Source organism: Lagenorhynchus albirostris, chromosome X (genome assembly GCF_949774975.1).
Source record: "Lagenorhynchus albirostris chromosome X, mLagAlb1.1, whole genome shotgun sequence".
Classification (NCBI taxonomy): Eukaryota; Metazoa; Chordata; class Mammalia; order Artiodactyla; family Delphinidae; genus Lagenorhynchus; species Lagenorhynchus albirostris.
In genome coordinates, this window is record NC_083116.1 from 86,237,639 (window position 1) to 86,264,156 (window position 26,518).

A 26,518-nucleotide genomic window follows, 5' to 3' on the forward strand; every position below is an offset into this window, starting at 1 on the left:
GTAAGCAGTCAGTACATATTGAATTAATATCTCCTTGAAATCCCTGGTCATCTGTACAGTAGGTCAGTGGTTCTTGCCTGAATTTCTTCTTGCCTTCAGCTTGTTTTGCTATACTATATAACCTATGAGTAATACTTTTTATTATGCATTTTAGTGATACTTAACCAAGGTTTGAGATATCTAGGGAATTAGAGGAAACGCATTCCTTTTCCCTCTCTGCATCACCTCATTTAAGAATTACTGGGGAAAAAAAAAAAAGAATTACTGGACTCAAGATGTAGCAATGACCAAGGGCCCTTCAAGTTATGCTCTTCACAAGTAGACATTGGGTCTGACGTTTCCTCAGACTCCTTTCTTCCTGACCCACAGCATCAGTTCTTTCCCACAGTGTCAAGGAGAATTATAAGAGTAGAAGAGGATTCTCCTTAAGGATTCAGACAGCTAAGATTCATACATACATACATACATATATATACACACATATATATATTCATTCAATTCTAATCTCTTTTTATTTATTTATTTTTGCGGTACGCGGGCCTCTCACTGTTGTGGCCTCTCCCGTTGAGGAGCACAGGCTCTGGACGCGCAGGCTCAGCGGCCATGGCTCACGGGCCCAGCCGCTCCGCAGCATGTGGGATCTTCCCGGACTGGGGCACGAACCTGTGTCCCCTGCATCGGCAGGCGGACTCTCAACCACTGCACCACCAGGGAAGCCCTAATCTCTTCTTAAAAAACTTTTATCACAGACTTTTTTGCTTCCACCTTCACAGCATTTCTCCTGCTCATAGCTCCCCAGCTTCTCTGGCCAGCTGCTGTTTCACCACCCCACCCTCTGTCTGCCAGGCCCTTCCTATAGGTAGTTCCCAGCATCTCCAGGCTCTTTGGACTTGGCAGTATCCCCTCAATCCAGGACATCTGATTTTCATATTCACATGTCGGCAGGCTGCAGTTTAGCCAGCTGGAGGTCCCTCAGAGCTATCTTTGGCCGCACTCCCCCCCCCACCTCACCCATCTTCCCCTTTGGTGAGAGAGGGCCATTTCTTTTTATAGAGATATATAGTATAAGTATTTTTATTATAAAAGAAACATCCCCCCTTTCCAAAAAATGGCAGTAGAGAGGTCATCTCTATATCCTCCACATTTTGTTACATTTCCATCTTTTTTATGTAAGTTTTGACATGACAGTAATCAGTGTATGGATTTTATAATCTCTTTTGTTAAGTTTGATCATCTAGAATGGCATTGTCCAATTTGGTAGCCACTAGCCACATGTGGCTATTGAGCACTTGAAACATGGCTAGTCCCAGCTGAAATGTACTGAAAGTATAAAACATATGTTGGATTTCAAGACATTGTATGAAACAGAGAATGAGAAATATCTCAGTAGTACTTTTGTATACCAATTACACATTAAAATGATAATATTGTGGATATATTAAATAAAATACATTGAAGTTAATTTCACCTGTTTCTTTTTACTTTTTTAATGTGGCTACTGGAGAATTTAAAAAGTACATATGTGGCTGGCATTATATTACTATTGGACAATGCTGGTCTAGAATAATTTTTTACTTCCTCACCATGAACTATTTATAACCATCTTTTTTGAAAAACGGCTTTATTGCAGTATAATTTACATACCATAAAAATCACGCATTTTAAATGCACCATTCAGTGAATTTACAGGGTTGTGCTACCATCACCACAATCCAGTTTTAGAACATTTCCATCACCCCAAAAGGATCCCTTGTGCCCTTTTGCAGTCGCTCTTCATTCCAACCCCTAGTCCCAGGCAACCACTGATCTGCTAACTCTAAAAATTTGCTTTTTCTAGACAGTTCATATAAATGGAATAATATGTGGTCTTTTTTGTCTGGCTTTTCACTTAGCATAATATTTTTGAGGTTCATCTATGTTATAGCTTGCTTCAGAACTTCATTCCCTTTTGTGATGGAATAATATTATATTGTATGGATATACTACATTTTGTTTGTCCATTCACCAGTTGATGGACTTTTGGGTCATTTTTTAATAGCTGCAGAATGTGAGGAGAGCTTTCTAAAAAAAACTGCATAGGAAACAGTAAAGTGACATTGCCAAAATGAGGGTGCATTAGGTTCTATTTCTGGCTCTGCTACTTGAGGCTTCTGTGGGACTCAGTTTTCACATCTGTAAAATTAAGGCTGGGACTAGATCATTCAGCAAATACTGCTAGAACTCCCTCTGTGTGCAGGACCTCTGGTCAGCACCCTGAAAGCAAATAAACTAATCCCTGCCTTTAGTCATGTGCAGTTGAGTAGAGGACAAAGGTGAGTAAACAACTGGAATAAAATATTAGAGGTGCTACAAAAGGACAACAGACTGGGTCATTAGGAAGTAGGGGCGGCGGGGGGAGGTCAGGAAAGCATTTGTAGAAGTGGTGAAGGAAGAGTAAGAGTTTGCCTATTGGGGCCGTGGCTTTATCATGTAGTTATGGGGATTCAAGTGAGGGGTTCTCAACAGGGACATTACATAATCAGGTTTGCATTTTGGTTGGGGAAGACAATTCTAGTGGTTGGTAATGGGGGCCAGTGCAGTAGTACAAGCAGTAAATACTGATGTTGCCTCTAAGTAGGGAAAGATTTGAGAAGAAAATGTACTGGAGGTGGGAACTGATACATGGCCTGAATAAATGTGCAGATTCAGTATTGTTAGGATGCTGATTCTCTCCTCATTAGTCTAGTACCCTAGCAGATGAATTGTTGGGTTGAAGGCTATAAACATTTTAGGTTTTTGGTTATGTGTCAGCGATTTTGCTTTCCAGAGAGAAGTTATTGGTCCCCATAACAGCACTGTACTTATTTCACTGTGTCTTCATCAGCATGGAATGTTCATTTTAAAAAACTTTGCAAGACTTCTTGGTAAAGACAGCTAATTAAACGTACACATGGCTACTTCCATTCCTTACTGAAACTTCACAAAATGCCACAAAGTGATTTTTTTTTTAAGGTTAAAAAAAAAATCACAGAGATGGGGAAAACAAGAAAAGAGACAATGATAAACAAAATTCTTGAAACTAGGAAACAAATAAGAAAACTGAATCTTAAGCCAGTTCTGGAATATCTGAGAACCAATCTGATTTATACCTCAGTACCCCCCAAGGGTTCAGTAGTTGGTTGCAGCAGACATTCCAGGGAGTAAAGACCAGGGAGTAAAGACAAATGGGGTAAAAATAAAGATTGGTTCATATTTATATAAGAAGCTATGGGAGGGACTTCCCTGGTGGCACAGTGGTTAAGAATCCACCTGCCAGTGCAGGGGACATGGGTTCAAGCCCTGGTCTGGGAAGATCCCACATGCTGCGGAGCAACTAAGCCCGTGTGCCACAACTGCTGAGCCCGTGTGCCACAACTACTGAGCCCGCATGCCACAACTACTGAAGCCTACGCCCCTAAAGCCTGTGCTCCACAACAAGAGAAGCCACCGCAATAAGAAGCCCAAGCACCGCAACAAAGAGTAGCCCACGCGCAGCAACGAAGACCCAAAGCAGCCAAAAATAAATAAATAAATAAATAAATATTTTTAAAAAGCAGCAGCTATGGGATCCTCACCCACACTGGGCAGCTGGAAACGTGACCCTCCCTCACTCTAGCAAAAGACTGTGAGATTTACTTTCAAAGAGGTTGAAATAGATCTCTGGATTGAGGTCTTCTAGGTACAGTTGAGAGTAGAAGTATAGTGAAACTAGTAGGATTCACTGTATACCTACTGAATGCTGAGGTTCCCAGCCATCTTCCTCCACTTGGCTCTTAGAACAATAGCAAGCCAGACCTTTTTCCTTCAGGCAAAAAAATAGGAGTTTTCTCTGGGGAATCTGACTGGCCCAAAAGGAAAGACCTAGAGTTTCCCAAACTAAGTGGTTTCACTCTACAGTGGCTCACAGTTGACAAACTTCACCTCTGTACTCAGAACTTTCATTTAGCCTTTTCATTTCTTACTCTTGAATATAACTAGATAGCCACAGATTAACAGACAACTGAGAAAATTCTAGAATAAACAAAGTAGAACCAAATAGTAAAAAAGCAGCTTGGACAAACAGAGGCTAGGCAGGGAGAAGTAAACTTCAAAAAGAAAAGGAAAAGAAACCTTATTAATACCTTCAGAGATGAGCATATATTGCAAACATAAAATAAGAACAGGATGCTATTTTAAAAGAACATGCTGAGAACGAAAATTAAGATAGCAAAAGTGGAAGACGAAAAAAAAATAAAAAGCTTAGAAGATAAACAGTTAAGGAGATCTCCCAGAAAATAGAATAGAAAGATAAAGATGGAAAAAGGTAGAAAAAGTTAGAGAATTTGTTCTGGGGGTTCAATATTCAAATAATTCTCTCTGAAAAGAGAATAAATGAAAACTGAAAGGATCAAATTGTTAAGAAATTGTTCAAGAAAATTTCCCTGAACTGAATGACAGTTTCCAGAATCAGAGGGCCTACCCAGTACATGAATGCAAATAGATCCACACCAAGGTATACCTGGTGAATTTTCATATCAAACAGTGGGACCAGAAGACTCCTACAAGCTTTCTGAGAGAGAAAACAGGTTTCATTCAAAACATTAGGAGTCAGAACAGCTTTAGACTTCAAAAGCAACACTGGAATCTAGAAGACTAGAGCCATGCCTTCAAAATTGTTTTCTTTTTTTTTTTTTCCGAAATGATTTTCAACTTAGAATTTTATGGGCAGTCAGATTATCAAGGTTGAGAGTAGAATAGAGGCATTTTTTTAAAAAGTTCTTCCCACCATTTCTCAGGAAGCTGTTGGACGATGTGCTTAAGCACAGCAAAGGAACAAACCAAGAAAGAGGAAGACATGGGATCTAGGAAACAGGAGATCTGTCGTGGGAGAGTGACAATCCAGGGAGGGCAGCTGGTCCCAATTGAAACAGATCATAAGGCTCCATGAGAGACTGCTACAGAAAGGTGAAAAGTGATAGGAGAGAGGAAAGTTGGACACTTGTCCAAAAGGTTGGGATTAAATTACTAATACATACACAGAAAAGTAAGCTAATTGAGACATAGGAGGCTATTTTTAATATAGTCTAGAAGCATGTTATTTAGGGAAGCCCCGGGTCTGCTGACTTTATAACAAATCTTATAGAACCACTTGGTTCTTGAAACTGCTTACATGACTGGTAACAAAAATTAATGAAAAAACATGTCCAGCTTAATGAAAAGTGATGTTTTGAATTTTTAAAAAATTATTAGGGGGCCTCCCTGGTGGCGCAGTGGTTGAGAGTCTGCCTGCTGATGCAGGGGACACGGGTTCGTGCCCCGGTCCGGGAAGATCCCACATGCCGCGGAGCGGCTAGGCCCGTGAGCCATGGCCACTGAGCCTGCGCGTCCGGAGCCTGTGCTCCGCAACGGGAGAGGCCACAACAGTGAGAGGCCTGCGTACCGCAAAAAAAAAAAAAAAAAAAAATTATTAAGGAAGTTGAAATATTTTGGTATATGTACATTTCCTGCTTTTGACTCAAATTTTCCTGTCATCACAAATCAAAACCTTGAGAGCAGAGACCAATGGTCCTTTCTTTCGGAGTTGGAGGGTCTGGGAATCTGTTGTCAGACTGTGTTCCCTGAGACTTTCCTTCTTCTCCTTAAGAACCCTGGACTTAGATCTCTGTCTCAATGACCTTGGCTTTTCTTCCTCAGGTTGTCCGCACAAACCAGTGTGCAGGAGAATTTGTCATTACCTTCCCTCGTGCTTACCACAGTGGCTTTAACCAAGGCTACAACTTTGCTGAGGCTGTCAACTTTTGCACTGCTGACTGGGTGAGTCTGGAGTGTGATGGGATGGCAGGGAGAAGCAGGAGGGTTGTGGGGAGGCTGAGGCACCATCGCCTCCAGACTTGGCCATACTCAACCTTGAACCTGTCCACAGCTGCCAGCTGGGCGCCAGTGCATTGAGCACTACCGCCGGCTCCGAAGATACTGTGTCTTCTCCCATGAGGAACTCATCTGCAAGATGGCTGCCTGTCCAGAGAAGCTGGACCTGAACCTGGCAGCAGCTGTGCATAAGGAGATGTTCATCATGGTTCAGGAGGAGCGGCGTCTACGAAAGGCCCTGCTAGAGAAGGTGGGTGGTGGGGAGAGTGCCCTGGATTGGGTGCCCTAGTCTGGCAGAGGTGGGGGGAGGAAGAAGTAGAAGATGTAGCCACTTCTCTTAGGGAGTAGTGAAAAGAACTAGACACATCTGGATTGGAAACTAGAATTCCGTTCTCTACCATTTACTAATAACTGTTAGTAAGTTAATTTACTTTACTGAGCATCAGTATCCCCATCTGAAAAAAAATGGGGATGATAATAGTGCTTTTTTTTGGGATAGTTGAGTGGATTTAAGATGTTTGTTAAGTAAGTGACCCATAGCAGGTGCTGTTATTGCTAATGATGTTATTGCATCATTATTTAAATAACCCAAGACCAACTGACATATGAAACCCCCACTTGCTGGTAAGCTGGATAACCTTTTCAAGTTAGTTAACCTCTCATAGTCTCACTTTCCCACTCTGTAAAATGGGAATAAATACCTCACTTGCAGGGTGGTTGTAAAGCTTGAGTAAGGTGATTTATGTCAAAGCATCTATTGCTGCACTTGCAGTGTAGCAGATGCTATTATTGGTAATATTAGTACATGAAGAAAATGATAGAAATATGGAACATTTCTTAAGAAATGCCATTTTATTACACTCATATAGTTCAGTAGCTCAAACTAGGTTAATATTACTGAGTAGAAGGCGGTCTTCCTTTAATAGATTTCTCATAACATGTCAGTTTGGTTTGTAGATGAGTGGCACCGCTATTCATGTAGTTTAGCTGCCTTCTTTTTTTTTTTTTTTAATGTGGTACGTGGGCCTCTCACTGTTGTGGCCTCTCCCATTGCGGAGCACAGGCTCCAGACGTGCAGGCTCAGTGGCCATGGCTCACGGGCCTAGCCGCTCCGCGGCATGTGGGATCCTCCCAGACCGGGGCATGAACCCGTGTTCCCTGCATCGGCAGGCGGACTCTCAACCGCTGCGCCACCAGGGAAGCCCCAGCTGCCTTTTTAAAGCTCCAAACTTGTCCAGTTAGGGAGTTGACTTAGTGAGAGTCCTCCATAGGATTACAAAGGAATGCTGGTCCTGAGGAATCCCTTGCTGGATCCCTTTTCTTAAAATAAGAAAAGTTAGGGTAATACTTTCTTATTTTAAAGCTCATTTATAACTTTCCTATGAGCATGGGTTGTAAGGAGAATTGCAGCTATGGTAAGTGTTGGAAGTCTGGGGCCTGTCAGTCTGTGGTATTAGTTGGTGAGCTCCTGGGCTTTTCTAGGCATCATTTGCTCTCTTTGTTCAGTACTGTTATTGGATGATCACTCTGGGGCTGTGCTACACTACAGAAGGAGTCAAAGCAAGGTGGGAAAAGATGTTTCCATCCTAACACTCAGAATTCTTTACACTTGGCCCTTACCTAAGGAGAAGGGTTCTGGACCCCATAAATTCTGTAAAAGATTGTGTGTGTGTGTGTTTGAGTCCTTTTCTGGGGAGAGGGCTCATAGCTTGCATCCAGTTCTCAAAGGAGTCCATGATCCAAGAATACCTAGGGGCTTCATCCTTTTAGCAGCATTCTCTGGCTTCAGAATCAAAATAGGCTGCAGACAGATTCTCACTTTGGGCAAGTTACTCTCTTTAGTTTCCTCCTTAGCAAAATGAGACAGGCCTGTGAAATAGGTATCCTTATCTGAAGATTAGAGCCAATATCAGTAAATATTTGTTGGGCACCTATTCTTTTTTCCCCTCCTATAGTCATCATGTTGTACATTGGATCCCCCAAACTTATTTATCTTCTAACTGGAAGTTTGTATCCTTTGAGCAGCGTCTCCATATTTTCCCTACCTCCCTAGCCCTTGGCCACCACCATGCTACTGTTTCTTTCTTTTTTTTTTCTTTCTGGCTGCATTGCAAGCTGGCTTGCAGGATCTCAGTTCCCTGACCAGGGACTGAACCCAGGCCTTGGCAGTGAAAGCCCGGAATCCTAACCACTAGGCCACCAGGGAACTCCCACTACTCTGTTTCTATGAGTTTGGCTTTTTTAGATTCCATATATAAGTGATATCCTATAATACTTGTCTTTTTTGTCTGATTTGTTTGACTTAGTATAATGTCCTCAAGGTCCATCCATGTTGTTACAAATAGCAGGATTTATGTCTTATGGCTGAATAATATTCCATTTTATATGTGTATGTATGAATACACACACACACACACACACACACACACACACACACACACACACACATCCCACATATTTATCCATTCATCCACTAATGGACTCCTAGGTTATTTCCATATTTTGGCTATTGTGAATAATGCTGCAGTCAACATGGGAGTGCAGATATCTCCTTGAGATCCTGGTTTCATTTCCTTTGGATATATACCCAGAAGAGGGATTTCTGGATCATATGGTAGTTCTATTTTTAATTTTTTGAGGAACCTTCATACTGTTTTCCAAAGTGACTGCACCAATTCGCATTCCCACCGCAGTGCACAAAGGTTCCTTTGTCTCCACATTCTCTCCAACACTTGTTATCTCTTGTCTTTTTGATAATAAGCCATTCTGACAGGTGTGAGGTGATAATTATGGTTTTGATTTGCATTCCCTGATGATTAGTGATGTTGCACATCTTTTCATGTACCTATTGGCCATTTGTATGTCTTCTTTGGAAAAACGTCTATTCAGGTCCTTTGCCCAATTTTTATTCGGATTGTTTGGTTTTTTGCTGTTGAGTTGTATGATTCCTTTATATATTTTGGATATTAACCCTTTAGCAGATAGACAGTTTGCGAATATTCTCTCCCGTTCCATGGGTTGCCTTTTGATTTTGTTGATAGTTTCTTTTGCTGTGCAGATGCTTTTTAGTTCGATGTAGTCCCACTTATTTATTTTTGCTTTTGTTGCTTGTGCTTTTTAGGTATCATGTACAAGAAATCATTGCTAAGACCAATGTCCAGGAACATTTTCCCTATATTTTCTTCTAGGAGTTTTATGGTTTCAGGTCTTATGTTTAAGTCTTTAATCCATTTCAAGTTAATTTTTGTGAGTGATATAAGATAAAGGTCCAGTTTCATTCTTCCGCATATGATTATCCAGTTTTCCCAGGACCAGTTATCAAAGAGACTATCCTTTCCCCATTGAGTATTCTTGGCTTCTTTGCCAAATATTAGTTAACTATATATACGAGAGTTTATTTGGGGGCTTAATTCTGTCCATTGGTCTGTTTTTATGCCATTACCATACTGTTTTGATTACTACAGCCTTGTAATATAGTTTGAAATCAGGAAACTTCATACCCCCAGCTTTGTTTTTCTTCCTCAAGATTACTTTGGCTGTTCAGGGCCTTTTGTAGTTCCACTATTCTAAGTGCTAAGATACTTTTCTAGGTCCTTAGTCACTTTACCTTTGTTAATCCTCATAACGACCCAATGAGGATAGTACTATTGTCTCCATTTTACAAAGCAGGGAAACTGAAACCCAGAGAGGTTTAAATAATTTACTCAATATCAACGCAGCTAGGTTTGTAATGTGCAGTGGACTCATCTTATGAGCAGGATTTGTAATGTGCAGAGCGCATTTGTGGCGGAGCGGGATTTGTAATGTACAATGGACTTACGCAGAAGTTAGGTTGGTATAGAAGACAAAAACGTTAGAATCAAAATTTCCCTCTAAAATCCCTAAAATTGCCCATAATGTATAGCATTGTATTGTCTTTCAATTACTCCAAGATAGCTGGCTTTTCCTCCATTTTTGGAAGGGATTGCTTTTTCTTCATCTAATCAACAGATAAAGTCATTGGCTTAGGTTTGGAGGCCATGTTTTTTGGGGGGGAAAAATTGTATCTTTAAACACTGAACAGAAGCACGTAGAGTTTATTTCTCTAAGTTATAGATGTGTGTGCAGTGTGCTGATAAAGCAGCCAGCACAGTGCCTGGAACACAGTGGGCGCTGAGTGCCTGGAAGCTAGCATTATTCCCCAGTACATGGCACTTCTCTTGGCCACTTCCACATATTGCCATCTCTCTGGTGCCTTGGTCCACCACTTTCCTCACCTTCTCTCACCCCGAAGGTCCTTTCTGCTGATCTGAATCTTACCTGATTTTTCTCCCTCTCAGCCCACACTGATCTTACCCTGCTTCATGTGATTCCCCCAGCTTTGAGAGTTTGGACTTCACAAAGGCAGTGTGCTCTGTGGAGTTTTGTCTCCCCCACAGCTCTTAGCACAGATTTGAGTCTAATGTGGGGCTCAGTGAGTCTACTGTGGGGCTCAGTGGTGGCTGAGTTAGGGGTTTCTGCAGCCCTCTTCTTGTTCTATATAATGAACACCCCCAGGGCATCACGGAAGCTGAGCGAGAGGCTTTTGAGCTGCTCCCGGATGATGAGCGCCAGTGCATCAAGTGCAAGACCACGTGCTTTCTATCAGCCCTAGCCTGCTATGACTGCCCAGACGGCCTTGTCTGCCTTTCCCACATCAATGACCTCTGCAAGTGCTCCAGTAGCCGGCAGTACCTGCGGTGAGCAGGGGGCCTACCTGGAGGAAGTGGGCTGAGGAGGGGGATGCAGAACTGGGCCAGATGTGCTCTTCCCTGCCCTCTTCCTCCAGATATCGGTACACCTTGGATGAGCTCCCTGCCATGCTCCATAAGCTGAAGGTCCGGGCTGAGTCCTTTGACACCTGGGCCAACAAAGTGCGAGTGGCCCTGGAGGTGGAGGATGGGCGGAAGCGCAGTGAGTGATGGGGGGACGGAGGGACTCCACAGGCAAGTTCTATTCCCTTTTCTTCTGTACTCCCCCACCCGCTTCCTCTGCCTTTACTCAATACTGCCTACTCCTTGCTGCTCTCATTCTCTCTCCAGGCCTTGAAGAGCTGAGGGCCCTAGAGTCTGAGGCCCGTGAGCGGAGATTTCCTAACAGTGAGCTGCTGCAGCGACTAAAGAACTGCCTGAGCGAGGCAGAGGCTTGCGTGTCCCGGGCTCTGGGGCTGGTCAGCGGCCAGGAAGCTGGGTATGGAAGCATGAGGCGTTGGGCACAGGTAGCCTGCTGAGGAGCCAGCACCTTGGGAGAAGGACTATGGCGGGGGGAGGGGTGGACTCTGAGTACCATTAGGCAGATGACATCAGCAGGAAGCTGACAAGCACTGCAGTTGGAGGCGTTGGGGAGGGCAAGGAGACCAGGCAACTAGAATGGAGGGGAGCGCCCCAGTGCTAAGAAAGCGAGGAATGTTTCTTTTTATCAGTACCTGAAGGTACTGATTTCAGAGAGGCCGAGGGATTTTGTGGGCAGGGAGGTGTTGTGGGAGGTTTAGGGACAAGAAAAGGACACAGAAGCATAAACTGATCATAGAGTTCACAGTAGAAGATGGATTAAAATTGTCCAGCTTCTGTTACCATCAATTTCTAAGCTTCCCCCACCAAATATATATTCCTCTCTTCTAATTCTTTCCCCCCATCATATGAACTTGCATGTATCTTAAAACCCTCCCTCTAACCTGGGCATTTGTGGGGAACTGTGAAGTATGAGAGGTCAAGGTGGGCAGGGATGAGGAAAGGTGTTGGGCCTTAGCACAGAGATGGAGGGAGGGGACTGGGTTTGGACTTGAAACCCTACATGTGAAACTCCATAGCCCCTACAGGGTGGCTGGTCTACAGATGACCCTGGCTGAGCTCCGAGCCTTTCTGGACCAGATGAACAACCTGCCTTGTGCCATGCACCAGATTGGGGATGTCAAGGTGAGGAAGGGTGGACTTGAAGTGCTGCTGAGGGATCGGGGTGGGGGGTTGGGGGACCTGAGCAGTAGGCCATTCTTGGCTTCTTTCAAAAGTTGCAAGTATTTGGGCAAGACAGGATGCACATTGAGAATAACAGGAGGTAAGAGGCAACGGGTTTTTAGCAAATTGCCTCTTAGAAATGGGATTTGAGGGGCAGGTGACAAGGGTACAGGTACAGGATGCATAGTCAAGGGAAGGTTTCCTGGTGGAGGTAGAAGAGGAGAAAGGAAGTAACAAGGATGTTTGTGGGCCTGGAAAGCTGAGTCAAGTTCAGGAAGGTAGAGGAGTGGGATGGAGAGGGCAGTGGACACCAGTATGAGTGTAGAGATTGTGAGAAGGCCAAGCATAGCAGAGCATTTTTAGGACAGAGGGTCTCCTGATGCTATACATCAAAATCCTCTGGGGACTTAAATAAAGCACAGGCTCCTGACCAACCCCTATTAAGAATCTCAAGGAGTGGACCCAGAGATCTGCATTTTAACAGATGCCACAGGGTATTCTATCGGGCAGTGAGTGTTGGGAACCACTGCTTAGGGCCTGGCAAAGGAAGAGAGCCCAGCCCGTGCTAGGCTCTCCTCGCAATTACTGGAGGGTAAGAAGGTAGGTAGGGCAGGGGTACGTAGTGGTGGAACTTCTGTGTGAGCCCTGCTGAGGATTTTGTTCTTTATCTGTGTCCTGGTAGGGTATTCTGGAACAGGTGGAAGCCTACCAGGTTGAAGCCCGTGAGGCCCTGGCCTCATTGCCCTCCAGTCCGGGGCTCCTGCAGTCCCTGCTGGAGAGAGGGCGGCAGCTGGGGGTGGAGGTACCTGAGGCCCAGCAGCTCCAGCGGCAGGTGGAACAGGCGCGATGGCTGGATGAGATGAAACGCACACTGGCCCCCTCAGCCCGAAGGGGCACCCTGGCTGTCATGCGGGGACTGTTGGTCGCGGGTGCCAGTGTAGCCCCTAGCCCTGCTGTGGACAAGGCCCGAGCTGAACTGCAGGAGCTACTGACCATTGCTGAACGCTGGGAGGAGAAGGCCCATCTCTGCCTGGAGGCCAGGTGGGTCTAGCTTCTTCCCCTCCCTGCTCTACCGCAACCTTCAAAGTTTAGCAGAGAAGCTGAAGATGATTCCCATGGGTGGCCTTGGGCACCAGACTCCTGTGTTGGTGTATTGACTATCCTCGCCTTTTTTGTTTCCTATCTTTTTTTTTTTTTTTAAACTCCATAGTACACGTAGAGGCAGAGATAGTCTTACGGAGAAGCAGAGATGGACAGATACAGAGCTATATAGAGGACTAGCTCCACAGGCTGACGTGTGCACACACTCACAAGCACAAGTACCAAAAGGCAGATGGACAGGTGTCAGTAGAAAGACACCATGCATGGGACAATCTGACAAAGTGCAGCACCAGGTTAATACTGCAGGTTGTGTGTGTAGGCACTGCCAACAGGCTGACAGACTGGTGGACAAGCAGAGGCATGGAGGTATGGCAGAAGTTGGGTGCGTGCAATCTGGAGCAAGCAGGGACTGACAGCCATGCGTAGGCAAAATACAAGCAAATAGGCCCAAGCAGCAGCCCCAGGGGCTCATATCGCTGTATCTGGAAGTCAGGCTGGGCTTCTGGTTAGGCAGACCACCCCACACTGAGGCCTCTCTTTTCCCTACCTTTAGGCAGAAGCATCCACCAGCCACGCTTGAGGCCATAATTCATGAGGCAGAAAACATCCCTGTTCACCTGCCCAACATCCAGGCTCTCAAGGAGGCTCTTGCTAAGGCCCGGGCCTGGATTGCTGATGTGGACGAGATCCAAGTGAGGACCCTGTTGCACACCCCCCCCCACCCCCGCCCCGTTTACCCGACACCTTCAGTCCAGCTGGGAGAGATGGCATACATTGCCTTGCGCTGGGTTGAGTTGGGTTGGCTAGAGAGAGGAAGGGGTCACAGCACATCGTGAGGAGGCAAAACGTGCTTGGTGAGCATTGTGAAGAAGGGTTGCAAGGCTGGCCTGAGGGAAGATAGGATGCTGGTTAGGATGAGAATGGTGGGGGGCAGGGAGGATAGAAGAGGCAAACCACAACAAAATAACTAGTCTGGTGGTCCTGGGGACTGACTGGATATCCAGAGGCTGAGCCAATGGATGTAGGAGTTGTAAGAGAGAGCCAGGTGGGTGTGCCTTCCTTAGGATGATCCCTGTTTTTTCTGCCTCAAGACTGATTCCAGTCTGTCTTCCCAGCTCAGGGCCAGGCACAGAGTAGCATCATAGATGTTGGCAAGTTGAACTGAGCTTTCTCTTGCCCCTGTCCCAGAATGGTGATCACTACCCCTGCCTGGATGACTTGGAGGGCCTGGTGGCTGTTGGCCGGGACCTACCTGTGGGGTTGGAGGAGCTGAGACAGCTAGAGCTGCAGGTACTGACGGCGCACTCCTGGAGGGAGAAGGCCTCCAAGACCTTTCTCAAGAAGAATTCTTGCTACACTCTGCTGGAGGTGAGGCCTAGGACCCTGACCCACAGCCTCTCCTGCCTCTGGCCCAGCTGTTGAGACAGCTCATATGAGTGGGGCTTTGGGGGTGCTGGGCAGGGGAGGGAGGGGGTGGGAGTGAGGGGAAGCCTGGACATTCCTCCTTTGTCTGCTTGCCTCAGGTGCTCTGCCCATGTGCAGACGCCGGCTCAGACAGCACCAAGCGCAGCCGGTGGATGGAGAAGGAGCTGGGGTTGTACAAATCTGACACAGAGTTGCTGGGGCTGTCTGCGCAGGACCTCAGGGACCCAGGCTCTGTGGTAAGGAGCTTGGGCCCAGATGGGGAGAAGAGCCTGGTGACAATAGTGTCTGAGCCAGGTGGCCATGAGCAGCAGACTGCTTGCTCCCTGGGCCTCAGTTCTCCTGGTTTGGGAGTGGGGTATTCATGGTGCCAGAGAAGGAGGGTTGGGGTGCTGACCTCTCCTCCCCTGTCCTGGGCACGGCAGATCGTGGCCTTCAAGGAGGGGGAACAGAAGGAGAAGGAGGGAATTCTGCAGCTGCGTCGCACCAACTCCGCCAAGCCCAGTCCACTGGCATCATCGACCACAGCTTCCTCTGCAACCTCCATCTGTGTGTGTGGGCAGGTGCCAGCTGGGGTGGGAGCTCTGCAGTGTGACCTGTGTCAGGACTGGTTCCATGGGCGATGTGTGTCGGTACCCCGCCTCCTCAGTTCCCCAAGGCCCAGTCCCACCTCATCCCCACTGCTGGCCTGGTGGGAGTGGGACACCAAATTCTTGTGTCCGCTGTGCATGCGCTCACGGCGCCCACGCCTGGAGACCATCCTGGCACTGCTGGTAGCGCTGCAGAGACTGCCTGTGCGGCTGCCTGAGGGTGAGGCCCTGCAGTGCCTCACAGAGAGGGCCATCAGCTGGCAAGGCCGTGCCAGGCAGGCTCTGGCCTCTGAGGATGTGACTGCTGTGTTGGGACGGCTGGCCGAGCTTCGCCAGCGGCTGCAGGCTGAACCCAGGCCCGAGGAGCCCCCTACCTACCCTTCAGCCCCTGCCTCTGACCCTGTCAGAGAAGGCAGTGGCAAGGATATGCCTAAGGTGAGCTGCACAGCCCAGCTCTTTCGCCCTCAAATTCCTGTCTCCTAGCCCTCACCCTTACTTAGGCTCCAGCCCTGTCCCTGCTCTATGACTTTTGGTCTCCTTTGGCCTGGCCTCCCTGCCCCGTTCTGCCTCCTCTCCAGATCCCTGCAATGCTCCATGCCGGCAGCCTGTGTCTGCCCTCCTCCCGGAGGTGGAGGGTCCCAAGTCTGAGGTTGTGGGGGAGCAATCGGGCCTGGTTCTTCAGTTACCGCTACCTGTCCTTGCTCTCTTCGGCAGGTGCAGGGGTTGCTGGAGAATGGAGACAGCATGACCAGTCCCGAGAAGGTAGCCCCGGGGGAGGGCTCAGGTAAGAGAGGTAGGTTTAGGTGTGGGTAGGCTGTTTATTGGATTTCACCAGAGTGACCCACGTGGTCCTCGGCTCTGTCGTGGGGGGTACGACCGGGAGCAGCCTCTAACCCAGCTTGTCCCCGCAACCCCTCAGACCTGGAGCTGCTGTCCTCGCTGTTGCCACAGTTGACTGGCCCTGTGTTGGAGCTGCCTGAGGCAACCCGGGCCCCCCTGGAGGAGCTCATGTTGGAGGGGGATCTGCTTGAGGTGACCCTGGATGAGAACCACAGCATCTGGCAGCTGCTGCAGGCTGGGCAGCCTCCAAACCTGGAGCGGATCCGCACACTTCTGGAGGTGAGGAGAGGAGGGATCATGGGCAGGGATGGGAGGTCAGGCCAAGCAGGCAGGGAGCCCAGGCCTGACCACTGTCCCGCACTTCTCTTTGCCCGTTGGTGATCACAGCTGGAGAAGGCAGAGCGCCATGGGAGCCGAGCACGGGGCCGGGCGCTGGAGAGGCGGCGGCGGCGGAAGGTGGATCGGGGTGGGGAGGGCGATGACCCAGCCCGAGAGGAGCTAGAGCCAAAGAGGGTACGGAGCTCAGGGCCAGAGGCCGAGGAGGCCCAGGAGGAGGAGGAGCTGGAGGAGGAGACTGGGGGTGAGGGCCCACCCCTGCCCACCACTGACAGCCCCGGCACCCAGGAGAACCAGAATGGCTTGGAGCCGGCGCTAGGGGCCAGTTCAGGCTCCTTGGCCCCTTTCTCCACTTTGACTCCCCGGCTGCACGTGCCCTGCCCGCAGCAGCCGCCTCAGCAACAATTGTGACAGTGGCTGAGCCTAGCACAGACCCCAACAGAGACCCCTTGGCCTCAAGGATCCTCTTTCTGACCATCAGGCCTGCTTCTTGGGAGGTGGGCGAGTAGGGGGGATGGCCACCCCCCCACCCCAGCCCATCCCCGAGTCCCTTGACTTTTATATTCTGACTCCAAGGTATTGTTCAGACCTCAGCTCCTGGGGGCCGGCCCCTGGAGTCCCCCTCCCTGGTAGCCTCTAACCAGCATTCCCAGACACCTGAGGCAGATAGACAGATGGGCAGGTGGGCAGGGGGGTGGCTGGGGCTGGGCCGGCACCATTCCAGAGACACGGCCAGTGCATATGCAAACTGGGGGAATCTCCTCTCCCTTCTCTCCCCAGTTGTGGCCCTCGCCAGGCCATGCTACACTAACCTCACCTCTCCCTTTCACTCCTTCTCCTCCTTCCCCCCTTCTCCTGCCTCCCTCCTCCCTTTGCCTCCTTCTCCTCCCTTCCCCTGACTGTTCCACCCAGGAGGAGGAAACTTCACATAGCTGTGCTCACAGTTTTTTATTTTAAATGAATTTGGCTGGGGAGCTGAGCAGGGCTCCCTGTGATTTGAAGAAAGCTTTTGGTGCTTGTCCTCACTACCACCTTGATCTTCCCTCCATGTCCTGCCCTGTCTCCTTTCCTCCTCCTGGGTTCATGTTGTAATAAAAGAAGATTGTTGGTGTGTAATTAATTTGTTCAAAAGAAAAAAAAAGCAAAACAAGAAACTTGGTTCCAACTGAAGCCTATTTTAATTTTATTTTATTATTTTCCTCTTGTTAGAAATAAAACCCTTAGCAACATTTTTTGGAAACATGTTTCTGAAGTGCATTTCTCTGTGGTGGGGGAGAACAGTGTCAGATACTATTTTAGGCTTTGTGGGCCAAGAGGAAAAACCAAGTGGATAACCAGTGTTCCTAAGGCCATATACTGAGTACTTTATCCTTTCTCCTTTCCTTTTTTTTTTTTTTTTTTTTTTTGCGGTACGCGGGCCTCTCACTGTTGTGGCCTCTCCCGTTGTGCTGTTGTGGAGCACAGGCTCCAGACGCGCAGGCTCAGCGGCCATGGCTCACGGGCCCAGCCGCTCCACGGCATGTGGGATCTTCCCGGACCAAGGCACGAACCCGTGTCCCCTGCATCGGCAGGCGGACTCTCAACCACTGCGCCACCAGGGAAGCCCCTAGAGGAACAGAATTTTAAGGATGAATTTCTGAATTGGTTCTGGGGTTTCTGGAATTGGCTTTCTAATCTGATTAGATTTTAGAGACACTAATGACTATCCCAGTAGTAAAGAGAGCACGGATATTCCATGGCATGAACTGCTTATAGAGATACACAAAATATTACCAGTGGATACTCATAATCAACCACTCATAAGAAGCAAGGATCTGGGTGACTCTGTATTTTTGAACATGTTTCTTAAATTAATGACTATAATGAGCTTGGCTGGTTGCTCCTAATGTTGCTCTACAAAGTGGGGAAAGTAAAGACCAGCTCAAGGATTTGAATTCCCAGCACAAGAGCCACATAAATGACCTGAAAGCTTCTAGGTGTGCCCTGGAGACCCTTATCTCCTGTAGTTGCAGGGCTGAGATTGCTGAAAATCAAACCCAGAATCTCATCCTGCAACTGGCTGAATTTCAACACAAGTTGAATTCCTGGCCTTACAGGGTGTGTCCCCTGTTAAAGTGAGAGAGCATGGATGGGGAACGAATAGGATCCTGAAAGTTGGAATGGTGAGCCCACGTCTCCTTGAGGAACACTGCCAGAAGTTCATACTGTTAATCTTTCTCTCAGCCTTCCCCAAAGGGACCTACAGCCTTTTACCAGGGTAACCGTGCATTGAGTAAAAGGAAATAATCAGATCTTTGGGGGACTACTGGACACTGGCTCTGAACTGACACTGTTTCCAGGAGACCACTCTGGTCTGCCAGTCAGAGTAGGAGCTTATGGAGGTCAGGGGATCAATGGAGTTTTAGCTCAGCTCTGTCTCACAGTGGGCCTCGTGGGTTCCCAAACCCGTCTTATGATTCTTTCCCCAGTCACAGAATGCATACTTGGAGTAGATCTACTCAGCAGCTGGCAGAATCCCTACATTGTTTCCCTGACCTGTGGAGTGAGGGCTATTATGGTGGGAAATTGTAAATGGAAGCCACTAGAACTGCCTCTACCTAGGAAAATAGTAAACTAAATGCAGTACTGCATTCCTGAGGGATTGCAGAGATTAGTTTCACCTTCAAGGACTTGAAAGATGCAGGGGTGGTGATTCCCATCATATCCCTATTCAACTCTATTTGGCCTGTGTGGAAGACAGATGGATCTTGGAGAATTGACAGTGGATTATTGCAGGCTTAACCAGGTGGTGACTCCGACTGCAGCTGCTGTACCTGATGTGGTTTCACTGAGCAAATTAACACATCCCTCGGTACCTGGTATGCAGTTATTCACCTAGCAAATGCTTCTTCTCCATCCCTGTCCATAAGGCCCACCAGAGGCACTTTGCTTTCAGCCAGCAAAGCCAGAAATACACCTTCACTGTCCTACAGTTGTATAACAACTCTCCAGCGCTATGTCATAATTTAGTTTGCACGTAGCTTTATCACCTTTCCTTTCCATGTGGTATCACACTGGTCCATCACACTGATGACATTATGCTGACTGGATCTAGTGAGCAAGAAGTAGCAACTACTCTAGACTTACTGGTAAGGCATTTACACATCAGAAGGTAGGATATAAATCTGACAAAATTTAGCAGCCTTCTATGTCAGTGAAATTTCTAGGGGTCCAGTGGCATGGGGCATGTTGAGATAACCCTTCTAAGGTGAAGAGTAAATTGTTGTAGCCGGACGTCCTACAACTAAAAATGAGCCACAGTGCCTAGTGGGCCTCTTTGGATTTGGGCTGCAACATAGTCACTTGGGTGTGTTACTCTGGCCCATTTACCAAGTGACCCAAAAATCTTCTAGTTTTGAGTGGGGCCCAGAACAAGAGAAGGCTCTGCAACAGAGCTAGGCTTCTGTGCAAGCTGCTCTGTCACCTGGGCCATGCCATCCAGCAGGTCCAATTGTGCTTGAAGTGTCAGTGACAGATAGGGATGCTGTTTGGAGCCTTTGGCAGGCTCCTATAAGTGAATCGCAGCCCAGGCCTTTAGGATTTTGGAGCAAGATCCTACCATCATCCACAGATAACTACTCTCTTTTTGAGAAACAGCTCTTGGCCTGCTACTGGGCCTTAGTAGAGAATGAACACTTGACCATGGGCCACCAAGTTACCATGTGACCTGAGCTTCCCATCATGAACTAGGCATATGTGACCCACCAGTCATAAAGTTGGGCGTGCACAGCAACACTCCATCACCAAATGGAATTAGTATATACAATATATGATTGGGTCCGGGCAGGTCCTGAAGGCACAAGTAAGTTACATGAAGAAGTGGCCCAAATGTCCACGGCCCCCACTCCTACACTGCCTTCTCTCCCCCTACACTGCCTTCTCTCCTGCACCTATGGCCTCATGGGGAGTTCCCTACAATCAGTTGACAGGAAGAAAAGTCTCAGGGCCTGGTTTATAGGTGGTTCTGCACAACATGCAGACACCACCCTAAAGAGGACAGTTACAGCACTACAGCCCCTCTCTGGAACATTCCTGAAGGACAGTGGTGAAGGAGATTCCTCCCAGTGGGCAGAACTTTGGGCAGTACTCCTGGTTGTTCACTTTTCTTGGAAGAAGAAATGGCCACACGTGATTACATATCGATTCATGGGCTGTGGCCAATGGTTTGGCTGCATGGTCAGGCACTTAGAAAGAACATGATTGGAAAATTGGTGACAAAGAAATTTGGGGAAGAGGTATGTGGATAGACCTCTCTGAATGGGCAAAAACCATGAAGATATTTGTATCCCATGTGAATGCTCCCTAAAGCGTGACCTTAACAGAGGAGGATTTTAATAATCAAGTGGATAGGATGACCCATTCTGTGGACACCAGTCAGCCTCTTTCCCCAGCTACCCCTGTCTCATCGCCCAATGGGCTCATGAACAAAGTGGCCATGGTGGCAGCAATGGGGGTTGTGCAGGGGCTCCGCAACATGAACTTCCATTCATTAAAGCTGACCTGGCTACGGCCACCACCGAATAACCCATCTGCCAGCAGCAGAGACCAACACTGAGCCCCCTCTACGGCACCATTCCCCAGGGTGATCAGCCTGGTGGCAGGTTGGTTACACTGGACCACTCCCATCACGGAAGGGGAAGCATTTTGTCTTTACTGGAATAGACACTCTGGATAAGGGTTTGCCTTCCTTACACTTAATGCTTCTCCTAAAACCACTACCCATGGACTTACAGAATGCTTTCTTTTATGTACCATGATGGTGTTCCACACAGCACTGATTCTGATAAAGGAACTCACCAAAAGTGCAGCAATGGGACCATGCTTATGGAATTCACTGGTGTTACCATGTTCCTTACCATCCCAAAGCCGCTGGCCTGATGAATAGTTGAATGGCCTTTAGAAGAGTCAGTTACAGGGTCAGTTACGTGGCAATGCCTTGCAGGGCTAGAGCAGTATGTGGCGTTGTTTCTCCCATAGTCAGGATTCATGGGTCCAGGAATCGGGTAGAAACAGGAGTGGCACCACTCAAATTATCCCTGGTGACTCACTAGCAAAATGTTTGCTTCCCGTTCCCATGACCTTATGCTCTGTTGGCCTAGAGGGCTTAGTCCCAAAGGGAGGAATGCTTCCACAAGGACACACAACAATGATTCCACTGAACTGGGAGTTAAGACCAGCTGCCCCACCACTTTGGGCTCCTCATGCCTCTGAATCAATAGGCAAAGAAGGGAGTTACTTTGCTGGTTGGGGTGACTCATCTCGACTACCAAGGGAAAACTGGGCTGCTACTCCATAACAGAGGTAAGAAAGACCATGTCTGCAACACAGGAGATGCCCTAGGTATCTCTTAGTATTATATATCCTGTGATTAAACTAAATGAAAAACTACAACAACCCAATCCAGGCAGGATTAGTAATGGTCCAGATCCTTCAGGAATGAAGGACTGCGTCACTCCATTGGGTAAAGAACTACGACCAGCTGAGGTGCTTGCTAAAGGCAAAGGAAATACGGAATGGGTAGTGGAAGAAGGTGGTTATAAATACCAGCCATGACAATATGGTCATTTACAGAAATGAGGACAACTTTCATGACTAGTGTCTCTTTATTTTGATATATATATATATATATATAATCTTTGTTTTCTTCCCTTTCTTATCCCCTTATCATGTAAAATAAGATGTATTCACTTTATATCATAATATTTAAGTATTGTTAACTTTACATCATAGTATTTAAGTTATGGGATGTCAAAGAGAAGAGTAAACATCATACAAGGACTTTACCTCCTCTTCTGGGGAAGGGGTTAGTGCATTTTTGGTTGTATGCAGGGTAGTTGTATCATGTTAGGTGGAAGGATAACCTTTTTATTATCTTCATTTGGAGATTAAGTGTGATTTAAGGAGATGCCTATGAGTGTCAAGTTGACAGGGGGTGAAGTTGTGATGGTTAATTCTATGTATCAACTTGACTGGGCCACACACTGCCAGCTATTTGGCCAAACATTATCCTGGGTGTTCCTGTGAGGGTGCTCTGGGATGAGATTAACATTTGAATTGGTAGACTGAATAAAGCAGATTGCCCTCCCCAATGTGTGTGGGCCTCATCCAATCTGTTGAAGGTCTGAATAGAACAAAAAGCCAGACTTTCCCCAGATTAAGGGAGAATTCTTTCTGCCTGACTGCCTTTGAACTGGGACATCAAGATTTTTCTTGCCTTTGGAGTCGAAATGAAACATTGGCTCTTCCTGGGCCTTTGGATGGGAACTACACCATCAATTCTCCTAGGACTCCTGCTTGCCCACTCACCCTACAGATCTTGGGGCTTGTCAGCCTCCATAATTGTGTGACCCAATTCCTGTAATAAATACCTCTGTCTCTCTCTCTGTCTCCCTGTCTCTCTCTCTGCACCCCCCCCCCCACATTCTATTGGTTTTGTTTCTCTGGAGAACCCTAATACAGATTTGGAAACAAATATTTTTATAAATTAAATCTATTTATATGTTAGGTTCTCAAAAATGATATTTAATATTAGGATGCATGAAGAGTACTTAAAATGAACTTCACTGACATTTAAAAAATCCACATGTGGTAAATGAAATATTAATTTTTGGTTAACTTCATAATGAAAATTCTAAAACTTTTAAATATTCAAAATAACTATTACTTATACTCACATATGAACATATTTTGAATAACAGCGTTTTTGAAGTGATAAGGGCCTATAACAGCCCATTCTGACTTAATTAAATAATCCCATTATTATGTTTTCATATTTTTTTCTAAAAGTAAATGATAACCCAGAATGAAATTCCATCAAAAATCAGCATTTGGTTCATTGTTAACATCAAAATCCAGTAATACAAAGAGATGGGGAAAAAGAGAAATTGGGGAGAGAGAGTGACAGAGAGAAAGTAGAGAGAGAGAAATAAAGAATAAGAGAAGGGACGGAGGAAGGAAGAAAGGAAGGAAAGAAGGTAGGGAGAGAGGGGAAAGAGAGAATGGGAGATAACAACAGAGAAAATAAACAAAATTAATGATGTTCCTTATAGCAGCACCTACTAATAGATGCTGATGATTCTGATAAGATATAACTTCCATAACTTCTGTATTACTAGAAAAAAATTAAAACCCTAGATTGAATCTAATAAAAATTTAAATATTACACTTATGCACACAAAACAAATTATCTTGATGAGCAGGAGCAAAGTAAAAATCATATTAAGTGGAATGATTCCCAGAGAAGGTCAGAGGAGTGTTGCATAGTGCAGCCTGCACAGAGCCGCTCTCTGATGGTGGAAGCTACGCATGGAGTCTTTCCTGGCAGCATAATAATCATGGGATCTAGAAGTTCACAGAGAAAACCACGCGAGTACTGTTCAAATATAGTTTCAAAATATTTTAAAACCGGTTTAAAAAACCAGTTGTAAATGTTAGAGATATTTTTAAAACACTTGTCATTATTTTTAAAGTTACAGCTATCAATAACTCCCACCCGTGGAACTGATTTGCAGCACTGTAGGGTTCCTGGACACATGTGCTGGGAAAATCCACTTTAAAGAGTGAAGGCTTGTATTTTTGCCCTTGGAAGCTTCTCATTTGAAGAGACATACGTTTAGTTTTTTGCCTTTTCTTTTTGGGTTTAATGCTGTGATGAACACCCTCACATATGTCCCCTTATATATGTGTGTATTTCCCTAAGATTTATTATACTCAGGGGCAGAACTGTTGGGTCATACAGTCTATGCATATTTCATTTGGCAAGGTACTGCCAGACAGCCTTCAGAATGGCTGCCCAAGTCCACACTCCCACCAGCCACACAGGTGGGTTTATAGGTCCTTAGAGCCTCACCAGCACTTGGCATTATCCTGCTTTCTAATTTTGTCAGTCTCATAAATGTAAAGTTATATCTCACGGTTATTTTAACTTCTCAGATTTCCAATGATCTTGAAAACCTCATCATATATGCTGTTGGTTTTTCAAATTTCTTCTTCTGCAAACTGTCTGTTCTATGCTTTGCCCAACTGGTGGTGGTGGTCTCTTTTTTGTTGATCCACAGGAAGCCTTTGGATACTCTAGATATTAAATCCCTTGTTGATTTAGACATTGCAAATACCTTCTCCCAATTTGTAGGTTATCTCTTACCTTTGTCCATAGTGTCTTTCATCAAGCACAAATCCTTAATTTTGATGTAATCGAATCAATCAACTCTTTACCATATGCATTATAGTCTTGCAGTTTTATCTAATAAGTCATTCCAAGCCCCTAGGTCACAAAGATATCCTCCTACAATTTCTCTTATTAACATTAGAGTTTTATCTTTCACATTTAGGTCCTCTATCTAGAGTCCATTTTTTTACATGGTGTGAGGCAGGGGTCTGGTTTTATTTTTCTCCAAGTCAAGAGTCAGTTTTTTCAACACCATCAACTGAAGCAACTGTCTTTTCTCCATTGACCTGTTATACACTAGGTTCCTTTATAGTCACAGGTCTGTATCTATGCTGTTCTATTGGTCTACTTTTCTATTTTTGTGCCAATGCCACACTGTTTATATTACTAAATTCAAAGAAATAAGAAAGAAATGATAATGATAAGGCAGAAATAAACGACATAGAGAACAACAGACAATAGTGAAAATTGACCAAACCAAAACTGGTCTTTGAAAAGACTCATAAGGGAGACAGACCTCTGACAAGAGTGATCAAGAAAAAAAGGGGGAAGGGGGAGAAAAATGCAAAAGCAAAATGCAGAATTAAGTTCTTTTAAAAGACGAATTATGAATGATATGCCAATGAATTTGAAAATCTGGATGAAAAGGATACATTCTTAGAAAAATATAACATGCTAAAATAGGCACAAAAGAAAGGTCTTGAATAGTCCAGTGAGTATTAAGGAAACTGAAATGGTAGTCAAGGAACTCTCCTCCTTCAAAACCCTAGTTGATTTTATAGGTGAGCTGTAGAAAACTTTCAAGTTTCCAATCTTATGCATAATAACAAAAGAGTGAAACCTATCCATTTAATTTTTTGAGCTTAGTGCAACCTAGATTGCAAAACCAGATAAGGAGAACCAAAGAAAAGAAAATTCTAGGGCTGTTTCATTTATGAAATGAAAATCCCCAATAAAATGTTAGCCAACAGACATTAACAGTATATTCAAAGGTATAGATTATAACCAGGTAGAGTTTACCCCAGGAATATAAGGATGTTATGGTTCAATATCAAAAGTCACTATATAAATGGTCTAAAGGATAAAAGTCATAAGATTAGTTCAATTGATGCAGAAAAGATCATTTGATATATTCCTTTTACGTTGAAATTAGTGCATTATCTTGATTTTTGAGAACTGGGTAGGTGGGTTCCATTAGTAGTGAATCCCATTTCAGGAGAGTAAAAGGTACATTGGGTCTGATGAGTTGAGACTTACTGCTCTCAGGTGACACTGAGGCATATCGAGGACCAACAGGACAGTCTAGTTTCCCTATGGATGGTACAGCCTGGAAAGTGACAGTTCAAGTTATTTGTTGTCGATGGTGGGTGAAGACAGAGTTTTGGGGAATTGGAGTGTCCGGAAACAGAGAAACAAAGAGATGCTCAGATCAATCTCAGAGGAGTCTGAGCTGGATTCATGGAGAAGATGATGGTGGGTTTAGAACTCTGAGATGAAAGGGGTGACATATTCATTAATGTGGTGTGGGTCTCGAACGTGGTGGCAGACCTGTTGGCTCTTAGGAATAAATTGCCTTTCTTACCAGGAGGACAGGGCTATTGCATAGACTCTGAGTTGGTATTAAGATGCCATGTTTGAGTGGATAACAACAAGGTCCTACTGTATAGCACAGGGAAGTATATTCAATATCCTGTGATAAACCATAATGGAAAAGAATATTAAAAGAATATACACACACACACACACACACATAACTGAATTACTTTGCTGTACAGCAGAAATTAAAACACTGTAAATTAACTATAGTTTTTTTTAAAAAGATGCCATGTTTGAGGAGGACGTTGATGACAGGCTCTTTGGGACAGGAAGGTGGTAGCATATGCTGTGTAATTTTGATTTTAATGGGAATGTCCTAATCAGCTGCTCCCCCTTGTTAAGGTCAGCTTTGACTGGGACATCTGTAAGAGCCCAACCCAGAAAGTTGGCTACTGTGGATCAGATCAGGCTGTTACAGAGGGCATTATACTCCAACTGGCCTACAGCACATTACTATGCTTCATTTGTAAGTAGTATTTCTACCTGATATGTTAGTAGACACACAGGGGTTAGGCAGGAAGGTATATTGTATATAACACAGTAATAGGGAGCCATTTCCTAAGATTAGGGATAATTGGCTTTATCTCAAT

The 26,518-nt window shown here is 45.7% G+C and overlaps 1 protein-coding gene and 1 long non-coding RNA gene across 13 annotated transcripts in view; one reads left to right on the top strand and one right to left on the bottom strand.

The window, feature by feature from the left end:
* Window positions 1-17,366, top strand: part of KDM5C (lysine demethylase 5C) — a 32,455-nt gene extending 15,089 nt beyond the window's left edge. For 3 of the 12 annotated variants that reach the window (XM_060138806.1, XM_060138804.1, XM_060138814.1), the window contains 14 exons: window positions 5,692-5,811; window positions 5,921-6,115; window positions 10,402-10,583; window positions 10,673-10,797; window positions 10,926-11,073; window positions 11,693-11,798; window positions 12,520-12,878; window positions 13,492-13,630; window positions 14,127-14,306; window positions 14,462-14,599; window positions 14,786-15,384; window positions 15,661-15,743; window positions 15,870-16,069; window positions 16,178-17,366. In XM_060138806.1, coding sequence (XP_059994789.1) covers window positions 5,692-5,811; window positions 5,921-6,115; window positions 10,402-10,583; window positions 10,673-10,797; window positions 10,926-11,073; window positions 11,693-11,798; window positions 12,520-12,878; window positions 13,492-13,630; window positions 14,127-14,306; window positions 14,462-14,599; window positions 14,786-15,384; window positions 15,661-15,743; window positions 15,870-16,069; window positions 16,178-16,537 — 2,934 coding nt within the window. In that variant the 3' untranslated portion in view covers window positions 16,538-17,366. Of the gene's footprint in view, window positions 1-5,691; window positions 5,812-5,920; window positions 6,116-10,401; window positions 10,584-10,672; window positions 10,798-10,925; window positions 11,074-11,692; window positions 11,799-12,519; window positions 12,879-13,491; window positions 13,631-14,126; window positions 14,307-14,461; window positions 14,600-14,785; window positions 15,386-15,660; window positions 15,744-15,869; window positions 16,070-16,177 lie in introns of all 12 variants that reach the window. The other 9 variants (XM_060138810.1, XM_060138811.1, XM_060138815.1 and 6 more) reach the window with 6 other exon arrangements.
* Window positions 17,295-26,518, bottom strand: part of LOC132514095 (uncharacterized) — a 35,759-nt gene continuing 26,535 nt past the window's right edge. The window contains exon 3 of the long non-coding RNA XR_009538617.1: window positions 17,295-17,732. This is a non-coding gene — a long non-coding RNA (uncharacterized LOC132514095). The remainder of the gene's footprint in view (window positions 17,733-26,518) is intronic.